At 34.7% G+C, this 19,537-nt stretch overlaps 1 protein-coding gene across 1 annotated transcript in view; it reads right to left on the minus strand.

Annotated features, from left to right (window-relative positions):
• ADGRB3 (adhesion G protein-coupled receptor B3) overlaps nt 1-19,537 on the minus strand; it is a 709,573-nt gene that overhangs the window by 409,864 nt on the left and 280,172 nt on the right. The window contains exons 5-6 of the mRNA XM_021691966.2: nt 14,084-14,245; nt 8,021-8,185 (exon numbers count right to left, since the gene is read on the minus strand). Coding sequence (XP_021547641.1) covers nt 8,021-8,185; nt 14,084-14,245 — 327 coding nt within the window. The remainder of the gene's footprint in view (nt 1-8,020; nt 8,186-14,083; nt 14,246-19,537) is intronic.

The raw sequence follows: 19,537 nt of genomic DNA on the forward strand, positions 1-19,537 counted from the left end.
AAGATTTAACAGGTTCTTCGACTTTTTCAAGTTCTCTTCATTTCCATCATAAGCATTTGCAGTTGGATTTTTTTATAGTGTCATTTTTCAATTTAGAAACTCCAAATGCCTATTACTTTATGAACCATCTTACAAAGGTGACTAAGCATAAAGAATTATAAGGCTGTGTTTTGAAGCCAGGACAATGCTGAGAGATCAGCCTGTCTTACCATCATGCAGTGTGTTCCTTATACCAGTGTCACCCTGCGGACAGTTAGTTTCCCTTCAGCAATGTGACACATTATGAGATTTTCTGGATCCAGAATAATTAAAATTGTGAAGGCTAAATTGCTAGATTCCTGGGGTTTACTTTGTTATATGAACTTCCTCCTGCCATATATAGTTACAATTGTGTTCACCTGTCTGCCATGTACAGAGGCCAAATTAAATTCTGTGATACATTTTATTTTATTTTATTTTTTTTTTTTTTTAAAGATTTTATTTATTTATTTGAGAGAGAGAATGAGAGAGAGCACATGAGGGGGGGAGGGGCAGAGGGAGAAGCAGACTCCCTGCCAAGCAGGGAGCCCGATGCGGGACTCGATCCCGGGACTCCAGGATCATGACCTGAGCCGAAGGCAGTCGCTTAACCAACTGAGCCACCCAGGCGCCCTCTGTGATACATTTTAATGAAAATATCATGTTTCAGTCAATTTTCACATCTTTACCAATAACTGGTGACAGTATAGACTAGGTTGGAGAACAACAACCACAAGATAAAGCCATGAATATTTTGGATAATAAAACTATCATTTTTTTTAAGGATTTTATTTATTTATTTGCGAGAGAGAGAATGAGAGACAGAGAGCACGAGAGGGAAGAGGGTCAGAGGGAGAAGCAGACTCCCCGCCAAGCAGGGAGCCCGATGCGGGACTCCAACTCGGGACTCCAGGATCATGACCTGAGCCGAAGACAGTCGCTTAACCGACTGAGCCACCCAGGCGCCCCATTTTGGCAACTCTTTTGGGTTGGTTATTGCTGATTGATGAAGCTATCTACAGGGAGGAGTTTGGGGAGAAGAATTCTGTCCTGCAGTATGAAACTATCTGATTTAGTGATGGCAAATTTGGAAAGCACAGATTTTTATTGAGTTGGGAGTTATTCAGGAACTGGAAAGACCTCTTGACGGTATAACACTGAAATATCAAAAGCCAACCTCTTGCTTTGGGCATGTGCTGGAGAGCATAAACCTGGTTCCCATTTGCCATTTTAAAATAAATCACAGAAGGGGAAAAATAAAAATGAAATATCATTTAAAAATTAGAATTAAAAATAGAAGCAAGTTATTAAGGTAAGGCTAAGAAGAATAAAAATAGTTGGGAAGTAAGTTAAGACAAAGTTTGCATAAAAAATAATAAAAGCAACCAAGATTAATAAAAATACAGTTTTTTAAAAATTCATAAACACTAGAACATCACCAGAACAATGGTAAAAATCTGAAATGACACAAAGTGAATACAACTGCTATACAATAGACCAGAAGGTTAAGAAGACAAATTGCAAATTAATTAAAGAACAGGTTAATGAGGTAGCATTTGAGTTTCAAATTATAACATTCTCATGCAGAGACAACCAGAGACTTTTGAACCAAGGTCAGGCAAATGTTTAGCATCTTCCTGCTCACTGTCCTCACTGAAAGGGTTCCCTGCAGGGAGACTGTGGGCACATCACCCTTTCTTACTTGCTGAGGAATCAAACTTTAGGTCCACAGGAGACTGAAGCCCCTTGCTCTAGGTAACAGAGATATTTGGGTCCAGCTGTGTTCTTGAGGACCTATCCTTGGGTGATTCTTTCATTTTTCTCAGGTTTTGTAAGAGACTATGAACATACCTGAAAAATACAACCTGGCAGTATCTCTCTATTGAGGTTCTGGATTCACAGGAATGCATTTCTCAAATGCAGGACTAACGAGTGGGACATGGCTTAGCCCCACAGACTGGCATGAGCCCTTATATATGTACTTCTCCCTAGTACAAACTAGTCAGAAGTAATTTGTATGGGCCAAGGTCAGGCCACCCCCAAATGTGCCACTCTGACATGTCGATTAATTTAAATAAAAGTTACTTAAGAAACAGCCAATGCCAAAAGAATACTATGCCCCTGCCGCTCGTCCCCAGAAAGCAAGAAGCAGATCTCCCAGGTGAAAGGTAGCCTCCCTGTACTAGGAGGCAAAGGGACATCCTTATCACCAGAGATAGGAACTGTAGAGCCTAGAAGGCTATATAAATAACTCTTGTTACTTTTTCCTAATTTACTACCCTGACCCAAATTCTGTTCAGAATTCCTTATTAATTGACGCTCCCCAAATTAAGTTTTCTTTGTTCTGTCATTTCCTCACAGATTTATTGTCTCTGTCTAAAAAGCACAAAAACTGTCCGCCTTGGTCATTTCTTTAGGTCTCAATTTCATTATTGGGCCTCCGTACACACGTAATAAAACTTTGAGTTTTTGATTCTTAAGCTAGCTGGAAGTCTTTGAAAGGTAGAAGGGAAATTTAAAGTCCTCCTCTACAAATCTCTTTGAGTCTATGATTAAGGCTGTCTGTAGGAAACAGAGCTCAAAAACTATCCTAATATCCTGAATTTATTTTACCTATTTCTTCTAAATCCTTTACTTTTATTATTTTTTAAAGATTTTTATTTATTTATTTGTCAGAGAGAGAGAGAGAGCACAAGCAGGGGGAGCGGCAGGCAGAGGGAGAAGCAGGCTCTTTGCTGAGAATGGAGCCCTATGCGGGACTTGATCCCAGGACGCTGGGATCATGACCTGAGGCGAAGGAAGATGCTTAACCAGCTGACCCACCCACGTGTCCCAGGCAAATCCTTTACTTTTAAAGTAATATTATCATAAAGATCATGATAAATATCGTCCACTTTGTGTTGTTTTTTACTTTTCAAGATTCTTTCACCTAATTTTAATCACGTAACAATCCTCTGAGATAGGGTAATGGATGCTGGCTCCATTTTACAAATGAGAAAATTGAGGCACAGAGAAGATGAATAGGTTGTTTAAGTAAATATTGATAATTAAAGATTGGGACTGAACATTAATCTGTGTCTTCTGAATTCCAGACCACTGTGTTTGCCACTGAGTCATTAAACTCATTTATATTTATTGCAGCCTATAAATGAAAACTAATTTGTCAATAATTCTTTCATCTCTTTTAGTCTTCAATCTGTCACTCAATTACTACTTATCCCTATGCTCTATATTATTTGCACTTTACTACACCAATTGTATCAGAATAAGAACTGTCAAAACTGAAACAAAGAGGACCAAACTTGAATCATTGGTTCCTTCCACCTTTCAACTAGCAGGAAAAAAAAAAAAAAATATATATATATATATATTACTCTAAAGTAACATACTACAAAGAAAATTACTATAAACCTTGAGGCTTTGAATTAAGAATTTAAGATTTACTTTCTCTAAAGAACTTAATTTTGGAAAAGGCTATATCAATTTTATTTCGGGGATATACATCTATATAATTTTAAGAGAGGGCCTACCTAGAAAATGTAAATATTCCATCATGTCTAACACTTTTCTTTCTCCATTTGAATATTAATAAAAATCAAAAACACTGAAAACAAAAACAGGCAAAGTGATTAAATCACCCTAGATGAGGAGTCACCATTAAGGTGACATCCAGGAACTGGTCTGATACAGCTAGACTCAGTGCTGTTAGCTGCTTGCTTGGTGCTCACAGTGAGGCTATGCCATCTCCTGTTGGATCTAAGACCATCACAGAGAACATTAACAACAGACAAGGTCACTCTGAGACTGTGATAAAGTGAGATAAAGTGAAACACGGTCACAGCACAACCCACAAAATTCCAAACGTTCTCTTCTCTCAGCTGATATGAGTGACTGACACTTGTTCACCAATTATAGCAAGTTTTCCCTCCTCCTGGATAATTCATTAAAATACGCAGTCATAGATTTTCTTCCCCCATCTAGACATTCTTAAATCCAGAGCAAAGCTCCACTTCCTAAAACCCTCCTTGATATCACCCCAAACAAGTCCAAACCCTTAATAAGTCTTTCTAACACCCTCTAACTGAGATGCCCCACAGTTTCCTATGTTAATTTTCCCTCAATGCCAAGAGTAACGAATCCAACTTGCTCAAGTACAAGTGTCATCCCGATGGACTTTGGCTATAGGGCGCTGACATAATAATAATACTGATACTTATACACCATTTGCTGTTTACCAAGTTATTTCCCTTACAGCATCTCACAAGGTCCTCTCACAGTCCTGTGAAGTAGGTATGCTATTGTCCCCATTTTACAGATGAAGAGATTAGAATCAGAGGAGGAACACACATATTAAAAGGTGATACCTAAATTTAAATAAGTGTTCTCTTGTGGAAGTCCAAGTTCCACTACACCACATAAATGTATTATTAAATATACCCAGAAAATGTCCTGTAATTTTTTGGGGGGGATGAGAACTAAAAATTTGGATATGTCCATTAGGAAAATCCATTCAATAGTAGTGTATTGGACACTGTTAGTACAAAGTTGCACAGAGAGATAAACAGGCAATGAAAGAGAATTTCCTCATATATACTAATTAATACTATGGTGAATTTGATGTTTGATTAGGGATTGCAATGAAAGTTCAGAGAAAAGAGAAAACATGGACTGCCAGAAATTCTAAGTTTTGGGAGATAAGAAAAACAGACCACAAGGACCATTGGACATACACATACCTACACACACCCTTCCATAATATCACGTTTAATTACTGGTATAGATGAGAAAGGGAGGAAAATGGGGTAACATTATGTTTATAATTAGTGAATGAGTCATAGTGGATCCCTCATGTTGCTCTGTATCTCTCGCCCACCTCCCTCCATCAACACTGGTATCGGTTCTTAGACATGATACACATTAGGAACTGATAACTCATACTAGGAAATACCTATCTACCCTTTCCTTTCTTTCCTCTCTCCTTATATGGATCCCAGGCAGATAGCTTTCCCTCACCTCAAAAGAAGTGAGAGAAAGTTGGACATGACTAAGGAAAGTACATGATGAAAGTAGGATGTCATCTACTCTTAAGTTGATGTCAAAATTTGCATAAATAAAACATTTCATTATTTGATGTGAACAATACATATCAGTCCCACGTAGCATCCATTTCATTACGGTGGTTATATGTATTTCTTAAAAGTATGATGCTGGATGCTGTTCTGCTGTTCCAACGTGATCCCACACTAAAATATCACTGCCCATTACCACAAGGCTCATGGTCAGAGCTTGCAAAGTTGGTGAGTTGAGACCAAATTTGTTGTCAATTGTTTCTTCTGTTCTCCTCTGGTCTCCACCTGACAATCAGCCTAGCCAAGGGGAACCAAGTGTATAGGTCTTGGCCAGTTTTTTTCATTACTGATATAGTGCCTATCACATTTTTATACCTTAAGATGATGTCTCCGAGATCGCAGGTTGGATGGCTACAAGAAATGTAGGCTGAAATCACTGAGTTCTCAAATTATCCCCACTCACTGAAGTGGAGTGTCTATATGTGTTTATCAGAACTGCATTCAACTTTTTACATGCTTATGTCTAAATCCTCTGAAGAGATTACAAATTTCTTGAGATCAGGGACTATATATTCTTCTCAGTAGTATCTTACATCTTGTTGACACATGATGATGCTTTTATATATAGTGAAGGCACCTGAGTTTAGCTATAAGACTGTTAGTTTTAAGGAGAATTCCAAATGTTTGCACCGAATAAATCTTACATATTTCAAAAGCATAATGTCAAAATGTTTGGTAAAGTATAAAACCTTTCTTTATTTTTTTAAATCATAGCCATTAGAATTCCCTTTGAAATAGTAAGGAAATTGGGATACAACATGGTAAGAGTTTTATATCTTTTGTGATACAACTAAATTCAAGAATGGAAATAACAGTCAGAAACAACATATAATTAAGTACCCAATATATATCCATAATGCTCACCTATGAGAGAATATGAGCTAGGCCAGTTTTACAAATAATGTAAGCATAAATTTCCAAAATTAAAGAAAGACCTACACAAAAGAAAGACCTAAGTTTAACGGTCTTAGAGTGATTCCAATGACAGCGTAATACTGTAAAACACAACTAGCTTGAAAACACATGTGGTTACTACTTCAGTGATAAAACAACAATTATATCAACTTAGAAAAATGAATTTTATCTGAATTCTAACAACTTCGCATCCCTATCTCTTGATTCCCAAGCATTTTACTCCTAGAAAGTTCATGGAAAGTAGACTACGAGAAACATGGTTGATAACATTTTAACTGATCAGTGCCATTCTTATCTTTATATCAATGGGGATTAGCCAAGATAAAAGAAGCAATAAAAACTAACATATTAAAAGAGATTCTATAGTTAGCTATTATTTTTCTCCTTTCCCCACATTATCTATTTTTTCACATTCCACGGACAAATAAGAATGAACTATATTTGACTCTCTGTAAATGTCACAGCTCAGCAGTTAAAAAAACTCTAAAATTTGTATAAGCTTGCCCAAATCTTTGTAAAAAAGACAGGACATTAATATATATATATGTGTGTGTGTCTATGTGCTTGTCTGTATGTTTATAGAGAGATAGAAATAACAGAACATAATTGACTTCATAAATAGATTTTCTGGGAGTGATTTGCAAATAAGGAATCATAATTTTGACTCCCTAATATTCATAATTACATGAATATTGAATTATACAAGTTATATTCATAATTCATAGAATTTATAAAATTCTAGGAGTAAATATAACTACTACATCTTTAAAAGTATATTCCTGATATAGGAACCTAGTAGTCTTTCTCCAAAGTAAAAGGGAACAAGCTCGTGAGATGACTGTTGCTTATCTACATTTTGGGGGATTTTCACAGTCTCAAGATGTTTTAGATACTTAAAATTTCCAGAGAAACTGAATCATTGCTTCATGACATAAGATATTACCTTGGGGAACTGAGAGTACAAATGGGACTGAATGTGAGCTGGATAACATGTTTGGAGCACATTGCCAGGATCTCAGCTATGCTGCTTGCATGCAGAATGGGCCAGTGAAAAAGTCTCCCAAGGAGTAGATCAACGGTTACTTATACTGGTCTTTGCCATTCTAGCCTTTGCCATTTCCCACTCATGTCTGTCTCTACCTCTAGAATGTGCCTTGGCTAGTTCCTGGGAGATTCTATCATTTCTATGTGTGTATTTTCTCTCATAAGTTGCAAGCCCCTTGAATAAGATCAGTCTTTTTCATTTCTTAGGTATTTGTTTTATGTTTGAATGTTTCAACAACCTAAATAACAGCATTATAAAGACTTCTCTCTATAATAATGCGTGAAGTTATCAAGTTCAGGTAAAATAGCATTGAAACATTTTAAAGGAAACTAAAATTTAGGATTATAAATATACTCTCCGAACAGACCATATAGTCTTCATAATCACATGAAGTTATATGTCATTTATGAGCTAACCATCTTATGCATCTAAGAGTGAATCTATAAAGTCTGTATTCCTTACAAATATCTATCATTTCCATACTTGATCAGTGGTGAATCCCCACTCCTTAACTGAATGAGTGTGAGACAATGACATCAGAAGGACTGACTCTAAAACAGTTTCTCTAGTTCGAGTATCAAGGCAATAGTCAATCTTAAGTCTTTGGGGCTCCTTATAATTCTTCCAGGAGGGAAAACTGAGTATAGATAAAATCTTAGTGGAAAGAATTAATATACATATTTATAGAAACCAAAGAAAGGTGAGCTTTGGTACTCAGTCAAGGAAATATCATAAACCATTGCATATGATAGAATCAAGGAAAGTACCCAGCTTTAAGCAAGAAATAGTAACCAAAGGACACATTTTCCAGTGTGACTGAATAAAGGTTGTACTCGTAATATTTCCTACATATACCAGGGACCACATATAAAGGACACAAATACAAAGTTCACCAAATGCAGAATATGCTCACCTGGGCACAGAGCAATATTACAAGGCTTATGATGTGTTTCAGGTCCTTCACACGGCCTTCCTCCATACTGAGGAGGTGTGCATGACCTTGTTCTTGTTCTTTGGCCTCGACCACATGTAAATGAACATAAACTCCATGGTGACCACTCCTCCCAAACTCCATGTACTGTAATAAAGCAAAGAAGCTTCAACAACAAAAGCAGAGAGGTAAAGTCAAAGATTCTTTTTCTTAATTATAAAGAAAAAAAATCATCAAATAGACAGTATGAAGATATTTTAAAAGCTCAGTTAACATTCTTATTTGCCAAAAAAATCAAAGGTTAATTTGAAAATTTATTAAAATGACACAAAATGACATGTACTTTTTTTCTGTATTAGAACAGTTGTCATAAACTTTAAATGTTTTCTTTTTTAATGGAAATGCACCTCTCTTCCTCACAGTAAAATAGTCATGATTTATTTTTAAATACAAATAATATAAACTTAAAAGGTAGTATAGAAAACTAAATTTCTTATAACAGATATGATCTTCTAGAGTTAAATTTGCATTTAAATATATAAGGGCCAACGTAATTCTTAAAATTTCAGGACTAATGACTTTGATGTCAAAAAATTTAAAAAAAATCTGAAAGTTAATGGTCCATATTTTAAATAGCTTATTAACTTCACATTTTAAATATATATAAATATATTTTTGCCATTTAAAACATATGGGTGTTCAAAGTCACTGTCTTTGAATAAGACGAAAATTTCAAAAACTCTATCTACTCGCATAAAATTCTCCTCTTTGCCCTCTTTTAAAATGAGTGGCAAATATGAAGATTTCTTTCTTCTTGCAATAACTTGATGCACTGGAAATCCTCCTAATAAATAAATGTTTTTAGAGAAAGCAAATGATCTAATTAGGATTACTCCTAACATAAGTATACATATGCCAATACTTCAATTATGCCATTATGATGGATTCAAACTAATCGGAAATATTAACATAATTTGTGTTCCTCCATAAAAGCCATGTGAATACATATTGACATCTTTTGCATAAAGCCCATTAGAATTCAGAGTTTAGATCCCTTCTTTGCCACAATCAATCACCAATCTCATTCCAAATTTTAATATTTGGGATAGTAAGGAATAGCACTCCGTGGATAATACAAATAAAAAGAAGCTGGGCAAAATGTGCTCTTTGGCTCAAAAGCTCCTGTCTTGATGTTGAACCTCTGGTCTTAGTATGCTTTTAGAAGTTCATGAGCAGAAGTCTGATAGGACACCCACTAGAATGAGGAGGGGGAGTAGAAATTTAGAATGGATGATGAAAAAGATTTCACTTTCTCCTTGACATAGGTAGTCGTAAGCAGAATCCATATTAAGTGTCAGAGGAGTTATGCGAGTAAATACAGTATATCTAGAATGTTTTGCATGTATATGCAAACCAAGTTGTTTCTTTAAAAACACGTATATGATACTTTAATTATGAGACACCCCATTTTCTTCTATTTATGCTATTGATTTGTCCCAGCTGGTTGTGAAAATATATTGAAATATTGAAAAAGTTAGCCAAATTTGTGTAATACTCAGTGAAAAATTCTTCAGGTTTCTGAGAAAGTTGCTGGAAAATATATTTTTAAAATATTACATAGAAAAAAAGTAAGAGAGTGAAAGAAATTAATATGTTTATATTTTTCTCATTTAAGTTTGGAAAACCAAAGCCACTTTGTATCTATTGGCATAAGATTAAATAATGAGTCTCTATTTAACTCTAAGGAAAAAAAAAATACGCACATACCTATATTTACATATAGGTATATATGATCAATGATAGCAAAATATTTTTAAAATATTATATATGAATGTATTTTGTCATATAAAACACATATCTTTAATTTTTGCATTTATTTTTAATTACCAAAATTTCTCCATTTAAAAACAAACTTTTCTTCCCCTGTTGTCTATATAAAGTGTTAAAAGACCATATTGCATTCATATGGCTGGTTCTGTTAATTTTCTCCTCAATCAAATCACACTGCTCTGTATTCTTTGAACAAAGCCTGAAAAAAGGCTGCTAAATTGGCAGATTTTTCTCTATTAATCTCAAAGAAGTGTTGATTAATCTTGACAGTTTAGTTAAATCATGAAGCTGGAGTCCTCTGAAAAGTATGTTACTCCCCACTTTTTAACACTCTATTGTTCCATGGTGAAATTTCATGCCTCCTCCACATCATTTAAAAAAAAATACTCCTTTTTTTGAAAAAGAAACAAAATTATTAATAATATTTTATTTTAGATATTATTGAATTAGTTGGAAACTATAAAACATCTTATAATTTTATAGATGCTATTCATAAGATTTATGTTAAAGAATAAAGATATTTTTACTTTAGCGGCAAATTTTATATAAATTCTTTTACCTTTCAGTAAAGTATGAAAATCTGTAAATAATCTAGTTCATTTGGAAAATGTGCCTGATAAAACCAAAAAACAAATCAAATTAATGCACTTTTATAGTTTTCTTCTTTACTTAGACACTAGCTGTAGTACCACATCCCTACTCTGTGCTGTCTAAAGATGAAATGAGGAATATACAATATACAAATTATGTTACTACCAGATTTTGAAATAAGCATACAAAATACCTTATAATTTACATTGGGATGTATAAAATAACTCCTTTAAGTGAAAGGTTTTTTTCTTAAGAAATATATAAATGTGGATACTGTGACATTTATTTAAAAAAAAAAAAATCGAAACCATTCCTTAGCCCAAATCAACTTCTAAAGGATTAGAAGAAATATAGAGTAGACCAGTGGTTCTCAACCATGGGCAATTTTGCCCCCCAGAGGACATTTGGCAATGTCCAGAGAAATTTTTGATTTTCACAGCTCAGGGGAAGGAGGGATGCTACTGGCATCCAAGAATGCTCAGGCCAGCCTCCCACAACAAAGATTTATCCGTGTCAAAATGTCAATAGTACCGAGGTTGAGAAACCCTGGAAGAGATCATAAAACTGTAAGTCAGAAACCAGGACAGTAAATACACAATTTAATGTAGCTCTCTACTTTCTCAGTTTACTTGCTATTTAACCCTATCATTTTCTGCTCTGAGTAATAAGAATTCTTGAAGAGACTATAATATCAAAGTAACAATTTGCAAAAGGCTGGATGTCTTAGGATCCATATCAGAAGTAACACATTATTATGCAATTTAATTAAGAAAACCCTTCTTTTGAAATTAGAATAATACGGGTGAAAGGCAACTAATTTATAACAATATTGACTAGGCTTTACTAGGGTAAATAAATATAAGCTCAAATTCTATCATTCCATATATTTTATGGAAAGTGGCTTTGACATTCATTTTGTCCTTGTGTCATTTTCATTAATTAAATGCCAAACACACTTGAATATCCACAGCGTGACAACTAGGTTATTGATTTCTGAGCTAATTTTCTTCTTGGGACTTTAAAGTATTATTTTAGAAAGATATTTACACTGTTTAGGTACTATTTAAGTTTTTTAATTCACTTTTGGTTACTGTTTTCATGATATATTATATCAAAAAAAGTACATATTTATCAGCATGGCAAGTAACTGAACAAAATATTGAACACAAAGTATTTCATAACAAATACAATAACCATCTAAAAGGTATCCCAACTTCCTATAGTGAAATATTTATTCTACATTTTTTAAAATAACAAAGTTGCTAAATTAGTGTTCGGTTTTAAAAAATTAAAAAGAAATCAACAAAACTCTCCATTCTCTTAAATTCAACATCTGAACTATAACAATGATTAAAAGACACGTTTTTTTCTTATCGTCAGTACTATTTAACCAAATTTAGAAAGACAAACCTATAGTATACGAAGGTCAAGAGGAACTCATGATTAGTGTGTATTTCTTCAGTAGGTATAATGGTAGGAGGTTTAAGAAATTGAGGACAAACCTCACAATCACAATATTATTCAGTTTTCTAAACGTCAGACACAGAGTGAAAGGGAGAGCACTCTGGTCCCACTACAGATGCTCTCCTTGCCCAGTGAAGGGATTAATCAGCAGGCTCCAGCAGAAAGATGGAGGTTTCCATATGTCAACCATACGAATGTGCGTAACAAGTGGCTGGAATGTAAGGACTGAACGGAGGATTGCAGGGAACACTTCAGCACCCTCTCAGACTTCCACTTGGGGGTCCATTTGCCATTAGATTCTACCCATGTATGTTGAAGGGAACTTGATTTTTCAGAAGGATGCTGACAAGACAAATGTATATTTCAAGCACAGCTTACTTCTCTATTGACACTTTTCTCATTGCCCAGGATAGGAAGCTTGATATTGTAACCAAGGGCCAGCTTTAAATATGAGACAATGTACTCTCCCCACACCCAGCTGGAAATCCACAACCATTTGCTCATGAGGCAATTTTAGCTACAAAATTTAGAAATTTGGTAATTCAGAAAACTTTCAGCTCATTTTCTCTTGCCTAACAGACCTAGAGTCTGCTTGCTCTCTAACCACTGGTTTTGTCATCTTTTTTCATTGTCCTCCCCTTCCAAGACCTCTGTAAGCACTCTTTCCCTCTGATTTTTTTTTTCACTTGATGTTCCTTCTCATCTAGTTTAATTCCCACTGACTCATGCTGACTTGATTTTTCTTGCTTTCAGTGGAAATTATTGCTGCTTCCTGCTAATTCTGTCTTCCCTTCCTCATAGTTTTCTGCCCTGTTTAGCTTTTACTTCTACCTTAATCTGCTACTCTGTATCTCCCAATTCCATTATAAAGGGATTTCCCATCTCATGCATCAGCTCTCCTCCACATTCTGCCCACCACTTCCTTTCCCTTTTGTTACTTCCAGATTGTCTTTTCTTTTATTGTGATAAAAAATACACAACAGAAAACTTATCATCTAGACTATTTTAAGTGTACAATTCAGTAGTGTTAAATATATTCCCATTGTTGTAAAACAGGTCTCCAGAATTTACTCATTTTGCAAATCAAAACCCTGTACCCATTAAACAACAACTCCTTCACACTGTCTTTTAATGGGTTGCCCTTGCTCATTCTGCTGGGAAATTGGGATTATCCCTGCCCTTCCCCCATGCCACCCACTCTCTACTCTTACTTTTAGCAATTGCAAAATCAGCCATCTCTGGAAATGGAAATCATCAGAAAACTTTTACGCACAATTTAGCAGACGAAAAGCTGCTGCAGTGCCAATCCCTCTCCTTATGCCTGCCCCCCTTTTGGAGGCCCCTGGTGGATGCAAGCCCAGTGTCAACGGCAATGGTCAATAAGTTTGTATCACCCATCCACCAAGTAGTTGAACAAAAATATAAACCTGGAGATACACAATATCATATGCTTTAGACTTCTTGAAAGAAAGCCCAAATTCCTTTTAGTACTCCTTTTTACATGAAAATCAGTAACTTAAGGAGAAATGCCTGTAATATGCATGCAGGCCTCCAATGAGAACAAAATGATGACAGCCGGAAAATCTCACCCTACCCGGGCAAGATACTGTGCTGTGCTCCATTTAACATTGAAGATTTTTTCCGCATTAATGACTTTAAAGTTTACAATGCACTGGATGGCTCGGATGAGGATAGTCACTTGAATGAAATAAATTAACAGAATGTCCTTTGGTCAGGGGAACTATTTTCTTTGATAAGTAAGTAAAACAACTGACTAAAGACTGCATCAACCGCTGCCTTAGACAATGAGTACAGATCCCATTTCCAGTATGTCTGCAAGGTTACGTTTCCTCAAACATTCAGTTGGACATTTTGCCACCTGAAATAAGGAAAGCTGTTATAATCATAAATATTATTAGAAGCAGATACAGAAATTTCTCAAGAAAATTCATTAGGGGAGTCACTTATGTAATTTCCTGACCGCTCTGAGAGCAGAAATCATCCCATATATGACAAAATTTCACTGTTGAAAATGAGTTAAGCTTATCCACTTTAATCAAAATGTCTCTACCCATTTCATATGAAAATAACACATCTTTCCAAATGCGTAGCATGACACAATTCAATAACATCCACAGTTGTAGTTGCTGCTAACACTACCTGGACAGAGGGCAGTGTTATTGCAAACCCTTGATTCTCTTAACGGGCCGCTGCAGTGTGTCCCGTAAGGTGATACACAAGTTCTGGTTCGCACCTGCGACCCTTGACCACAAGTAACTGAGCACGTGCTCCACTGGGACCACTCTTCCACACCAGATTCACCTGTATGCAAGACAACAAATAAACATGAAATACTGCTTTGAATATTCACCTACTAAGCATCAGACCAAACTGATGTTATGACATGCAAGATAATTTAAATGTAAAAACATGACATTACATCAAAAGGCACAAGAAAACATCTCAGAGAAAAATACATTTAAAGGGAAATACACATGACACTGGTGCGAGGTCCAAGTTGGTTATAACCTTGTTAGCAAAACTACTCTTCACAAAGACACTGTACTGTAGACACTCTGAAGGGACCAGTCAGCATTTATCAACAACAATGATTGCTGAAGGGATTCTCTTCAAGCCAATCTGAGGCTTTGTCCTTCGGACGGGAGAGGAAGAAAATGTATTGCTAAACTTACTCTGGCTTTGGTGAGCAGGAATATATTGATGGGTTCTTCCCTAATCCTTTATTGTGTAGCCTCCTTTCTCATGCTGGATGAGGTGGAGCCCTGGGAGTTTGGGCATATCTAATTTTTATAGTGTTAAACACTGTCACTTATTTATAATTGATTCCTAGTGCAGTTCTTACTTTTTCATCCTATGACAGCTATTTATTTTGTGATCATTTGTTTCAAAACCTGCTCAGAATTTTCTTCATGATCTAGAAGAGTGAGTTTTACTCAAAATGAAGAAAAATTTCTCTATGATTTCTATTAATTTATTCAAAATAAGGCCCTAAAAAGCCAAGGAATGTCGGAATTCCATTAATTGTCCCAGAGTAAGCATCACACTAAAATTATGTCTGGTTTCTATTATTATCTAAGTCATGTACCAAAAAGACTTAAAGTCAAGAATTTCTAAGACCCTCACAATGGACTTCTGATTCTATTCTGACATCATGTTCAGGATAGATTTTTAAAACTGATTTGAAAACTTGCAGTTGCTTTTCCCTAAATACAAAATTGGGCCATTTACCTGCTGGCAGGAAGAACTTAAGTTAGTTATTTGGTTGTGGGAAAGGTTTGCAGGTGAATTGTTTCTGAATACTTTGCATCACTGATTATATAAACCAAGGAACAATTTATATCATGTAAGTTCTGTTTAGACTTTGCCTTTGAAACAGAATTCAAAAAAAAAGAATATGATGATCTGTTTGCCCATCTTTTTTTTTTCTTTTGAAAGGTTAGTAAATGACTTAGACATTACTTGCAGGGCTACTCAAGATAGCTGGTCCATAGGCTGGTACTCCAGGACAGAAGGAGGTTGAACCAGAATGTAACTCAATTTGCTGATTTCTTCACTGAGAATTTCTTTTTTCCAAACAAAGAAAAAAGTTAGCTGAAATAAAACATGTGCTTGATAAAGTAGTTGAATTTATTTTCTGGTATAAGCTTCTTATCTCCTCAGGGGCCCATAAAAAGTAGTTCACAGATAAGCATAGGTCCACCAACCACAATTTGGGTTGCACCATTATAAAGATCTGGTCTTATATTGGGATGCATTATGCACCCAGAGGCATAGATTATAAGGCATTTATGACTAGATATATATCATAAGGGCACAGACAGTGGTTACTGGGATGATGTATTACATTAAATAGGACTTTTTTTCAGTGTTGGATCAGTGTTTGTCCTGAAAGTCCTCTATAGATTTCCCTTGATTATTTTAGTCTTTTTGCCTTCACCAATTTATATTTAAGTACTTCATAAAAATGTTATTGGATAACCATTTGAATTACATTTAAAGGCAGGTCACATAATTTGTTCTTTTATATTAAAGAATACTCTAAAAATTAAAAATCATTATTCTAGAACCCAATAATATGGCAATGGTCAAAAAAATATCCACACATATATGTATATATGAACATATACATTTAGGGATGAAGAATTTAAGCGTAAAGTTAGGAAAAATATAATGCAAAGCTTTTTCTTTTGATATTTCAACCCTTGTTGTGATGAGAGTAAGTGAAGTAGAAATATTATGGTTGTATGTTATTAATCAAGAGCTGGAAAACCTTGAACAATGTAAATTCTATAAAAGTGATAAAGGTTATGCATAAAAGTGTTATATTTTTCCACAAAAGCAGTCCTTCTCTTACCTTTGCATTGTTATGATGGCATTAAAAATGTTTTTATTAAATTGAGCAATGAATCAGGATCAAGATCTATTTTTAAATGTATTTCTGCACAAATATTTAAAAATCTGGGTTGCTTCTGAACGTATACTGTAATGATGTTCAACAGGCTAAGCAGTGATGCGTAGATCCTAAGAGATTGATAATTAGTGCTCAGAATTGGCCTTCTTCACTGGCTCAAATTTATGGTTCATTTTGTTGATCAAAAACAAAATAAATAAATGAATAAAATACATATTGGCTTTCACATTATGAATCAAATTTTGCCACTCAAATACCAGCCTACCTACCAAAATGACCTCATTATACCTCAAATGGTATAGTTTCAGGTAACATTTGCACTAATAATGATTTCCATGCTGCCACTTCTTAATTCAGAAAAGCGTGAAGACTATTCTGGTCCAGCACTTTGGGTGACTGTGAGAAATAGCTCATATACTTTATAAGAAAGAGATGTATATTTTTAAAAACTCACTGACATTAGAATAGTTAAGTACAATACAAAGTATACTGTTTTTAATATGTGTGTCTTTGGAAATAGCACGAACTACTCTGGTTCCTTAACTTGTAACAGAGAAGGCACATAAACATGGCATAGAACGCTTCAGTATCTGAGGCACTTTTAAGACTATTTATCCTGACACGAAACATGAAAGCGGATTGGAAAAGCACTGTAATTAAAGTCAGAGGACCTGTGTTTGATGCGAAGCTACTGAATATTAGTTCTGTGACCTTGAGAAAGTCACTTTATTTCTCGGAACCTCTCAATAAAATGGGTAATACATCTACCTCAAAATGCATGTGTGAGGATTAAATGAGATAATGTATGAGAGTGCATTTTAAATTGTAAAAAATATTAATATAAATTTTTGCTAGTATGTTAAAATCATTAAACTAGAAACATACTTCTAATTTTATATTTCTGTTTTAGATAGGATAACATGCTATCCTTTACTAATATAGGCTATTTTCCCCACTGGAATACAGGACCACTTTTCTAAACATGTTTATAAGATCATTTGATGACTATGATGTTAAAAAGCACTAGGAAGTGCAATTAAATTGTCTTAAAGCCATCTTTTGGCATTTAATTTGGATGTCTATATTAAGTATCTGTATCTTACCACTTCATTTCATTTCTCTTTACCATAAATATAAATTGTGTCCTAGGCTATTGGAACACTATTTATATTTAAACTAGCTTATCTCAATTATTGAACTGACCAAAATGATTAAGTTATTTTGATAAAGTAACATTATTTTACCAAACGCTACTCTTTTAAAAACAATTTCCACTCATGTTATTACTTTATAGAAAGCTTGCTTTTCAGATAGAGGGTTTACTGATCATATTGGTTGAAGAGGCCAGCTTATTCATTTTGAGAAGTAATTCTTAATTATAAAGGCTTATAGGGGGCACCTGGGTGGCTCAGTTGGTTAAGCAACTGCCTTCGGCTCAGGTCATGATCCTGGAGTCCCTGGATCGAGTCCCTGGATCGAGTCCCGCATCGGGCTCCCTGCTCGGCGGGGAGCCTGCTTCTGCCTCTGACCCTCCCCCCTCTCATGCTCTCTCTCTCTCATTCTCTCTGTCTCAAATAAATAAATAAATAAAATCTTTAAAAAAAAAAGGCTTATAGGTTTTGCTTTGTTTCCCCTCATGACTAATATAAAACACATATTATAATGTCTTCCATCATTCAATTTTACCTCTATTGTGCTTTTCTTCATTCTCAAATTAACGTTAGCAAATGTTTCTCATTGTTTTTATGTAACACCAATTTCCTGATTTGAAAGACCAGTAGAAAAGTTTAATAAGTAAACCTTAGCTTTTCTAAGATTTTATTACTTAGTTGCACTTATTGAGACTAACTACCTTAACACCTAAAGAAAATATACTCTCAGAAAATACTGAAGGGAAAAAAAACCAGCCTCTCTTTTTAACTTTATAACTGCCTGGTGCCAAATTACATATTTTAAAAACTACTTAAAATAATCCAGTTTCCCAGTCTTTTATCAGTATTGTAGTAATTTGCATTTAAAATAAGTATTATATGTGTTTTTATATTTACCTAAACTATTTTTGCTTTAAATAATAAATATTTATTTGCATCAATTCAAGCATCCAATTGATATTTTCAGAACTTTCATTTTTCATTGCCTTTTCTGAATTATTGTTAACAATATAAAGAAATGGTTTTAATGCTCCTCATGGATCTATTTAATAAGTGTTTCACCTACTTTACCAAATCATGTGTTATTATATTTTAGGTACAAAACAATGCTTGAAAAAGAACCAGTAAATGAAAACAGAAATTAGTAACTTCTCACTAAGAAAACATCATGTTCCTTGTGATTTGAATTTGCAAAAAAGGTTTTGGCTGAGAAATGAATTTTCTTGGTTTATGTCACAGGCAAATACAAAAACCGAATTTATATAAAATCTCCTGGCCAAATTGCATAATATTCATGCATCAACTAATTTTACCACATAATTGGGAATTTAAAACTATGGCTCACCATTTCACTCCCAAGTGACCCCACTTTTAAGAAATTTCAGCAAGCCAATGACTGCCACCTCTTGTGCAAAAAGGAAGAACATTTCTGATCTCGCAGAAGTGCCCCTGTGAGATGGCACTGGAAGGAGGCTGAGTTATCAGCCCATGCCCTGTGCCTCTAGTTAGAGTCAAATATTCTGCAATCTCTGGTCAGTGCTTGAGACTTTTTGCTCCGTGTAAGGGAGAAACATACATTCAATAATTTGAAAATTTACCTGACCTTGGCAATGCACTTTTGGACCCGTTCGAGCAAAGAGTAAAAATATGTCACCTTTTGTTAAATGAGAAGCTGCACCAAAAGCAATCCAGATAAGCAAGTTTTCTTCATTTCTGGGTCTGGCTGCAACATATATATTTAAAAAAGCTAAAAATATGTCCTTAATGTAGAATTTATTGTAAACATTCTTCCTGTTCTGAAGAATTCTTTGACCTACTTACAATTAATGTGTTAAACTCTACTACTCACCCATTACCAAGAGCACAATCCATTAAGAATATTTGCATTTTTAAGTTGTAGATCCAAATTTAATGTTCAGAATAAATATCCTAAGAAAATATAAACTAAAGGAAACATTCATTCTTCAAGAGAATTTCATCAAAATTAGTCAATGTCATGTCAACAAGCTGATCAAGTACTTGAAACTTCAG

This window comes from Neomonachus schauinslandi, chromosome 8 (genome assembly GCF_002201575.2).
Source record: "Neomonachus schauinslandi chromosome 8, ASM220157v2, whole genome shotgun sequence".
Taxonomy (NCBI): Eukaryota; Metazoa; Chordata; class Mammalia; order Carnivora; family Phocidae; genus Neomonachus; species Neomonachus schauinslandi.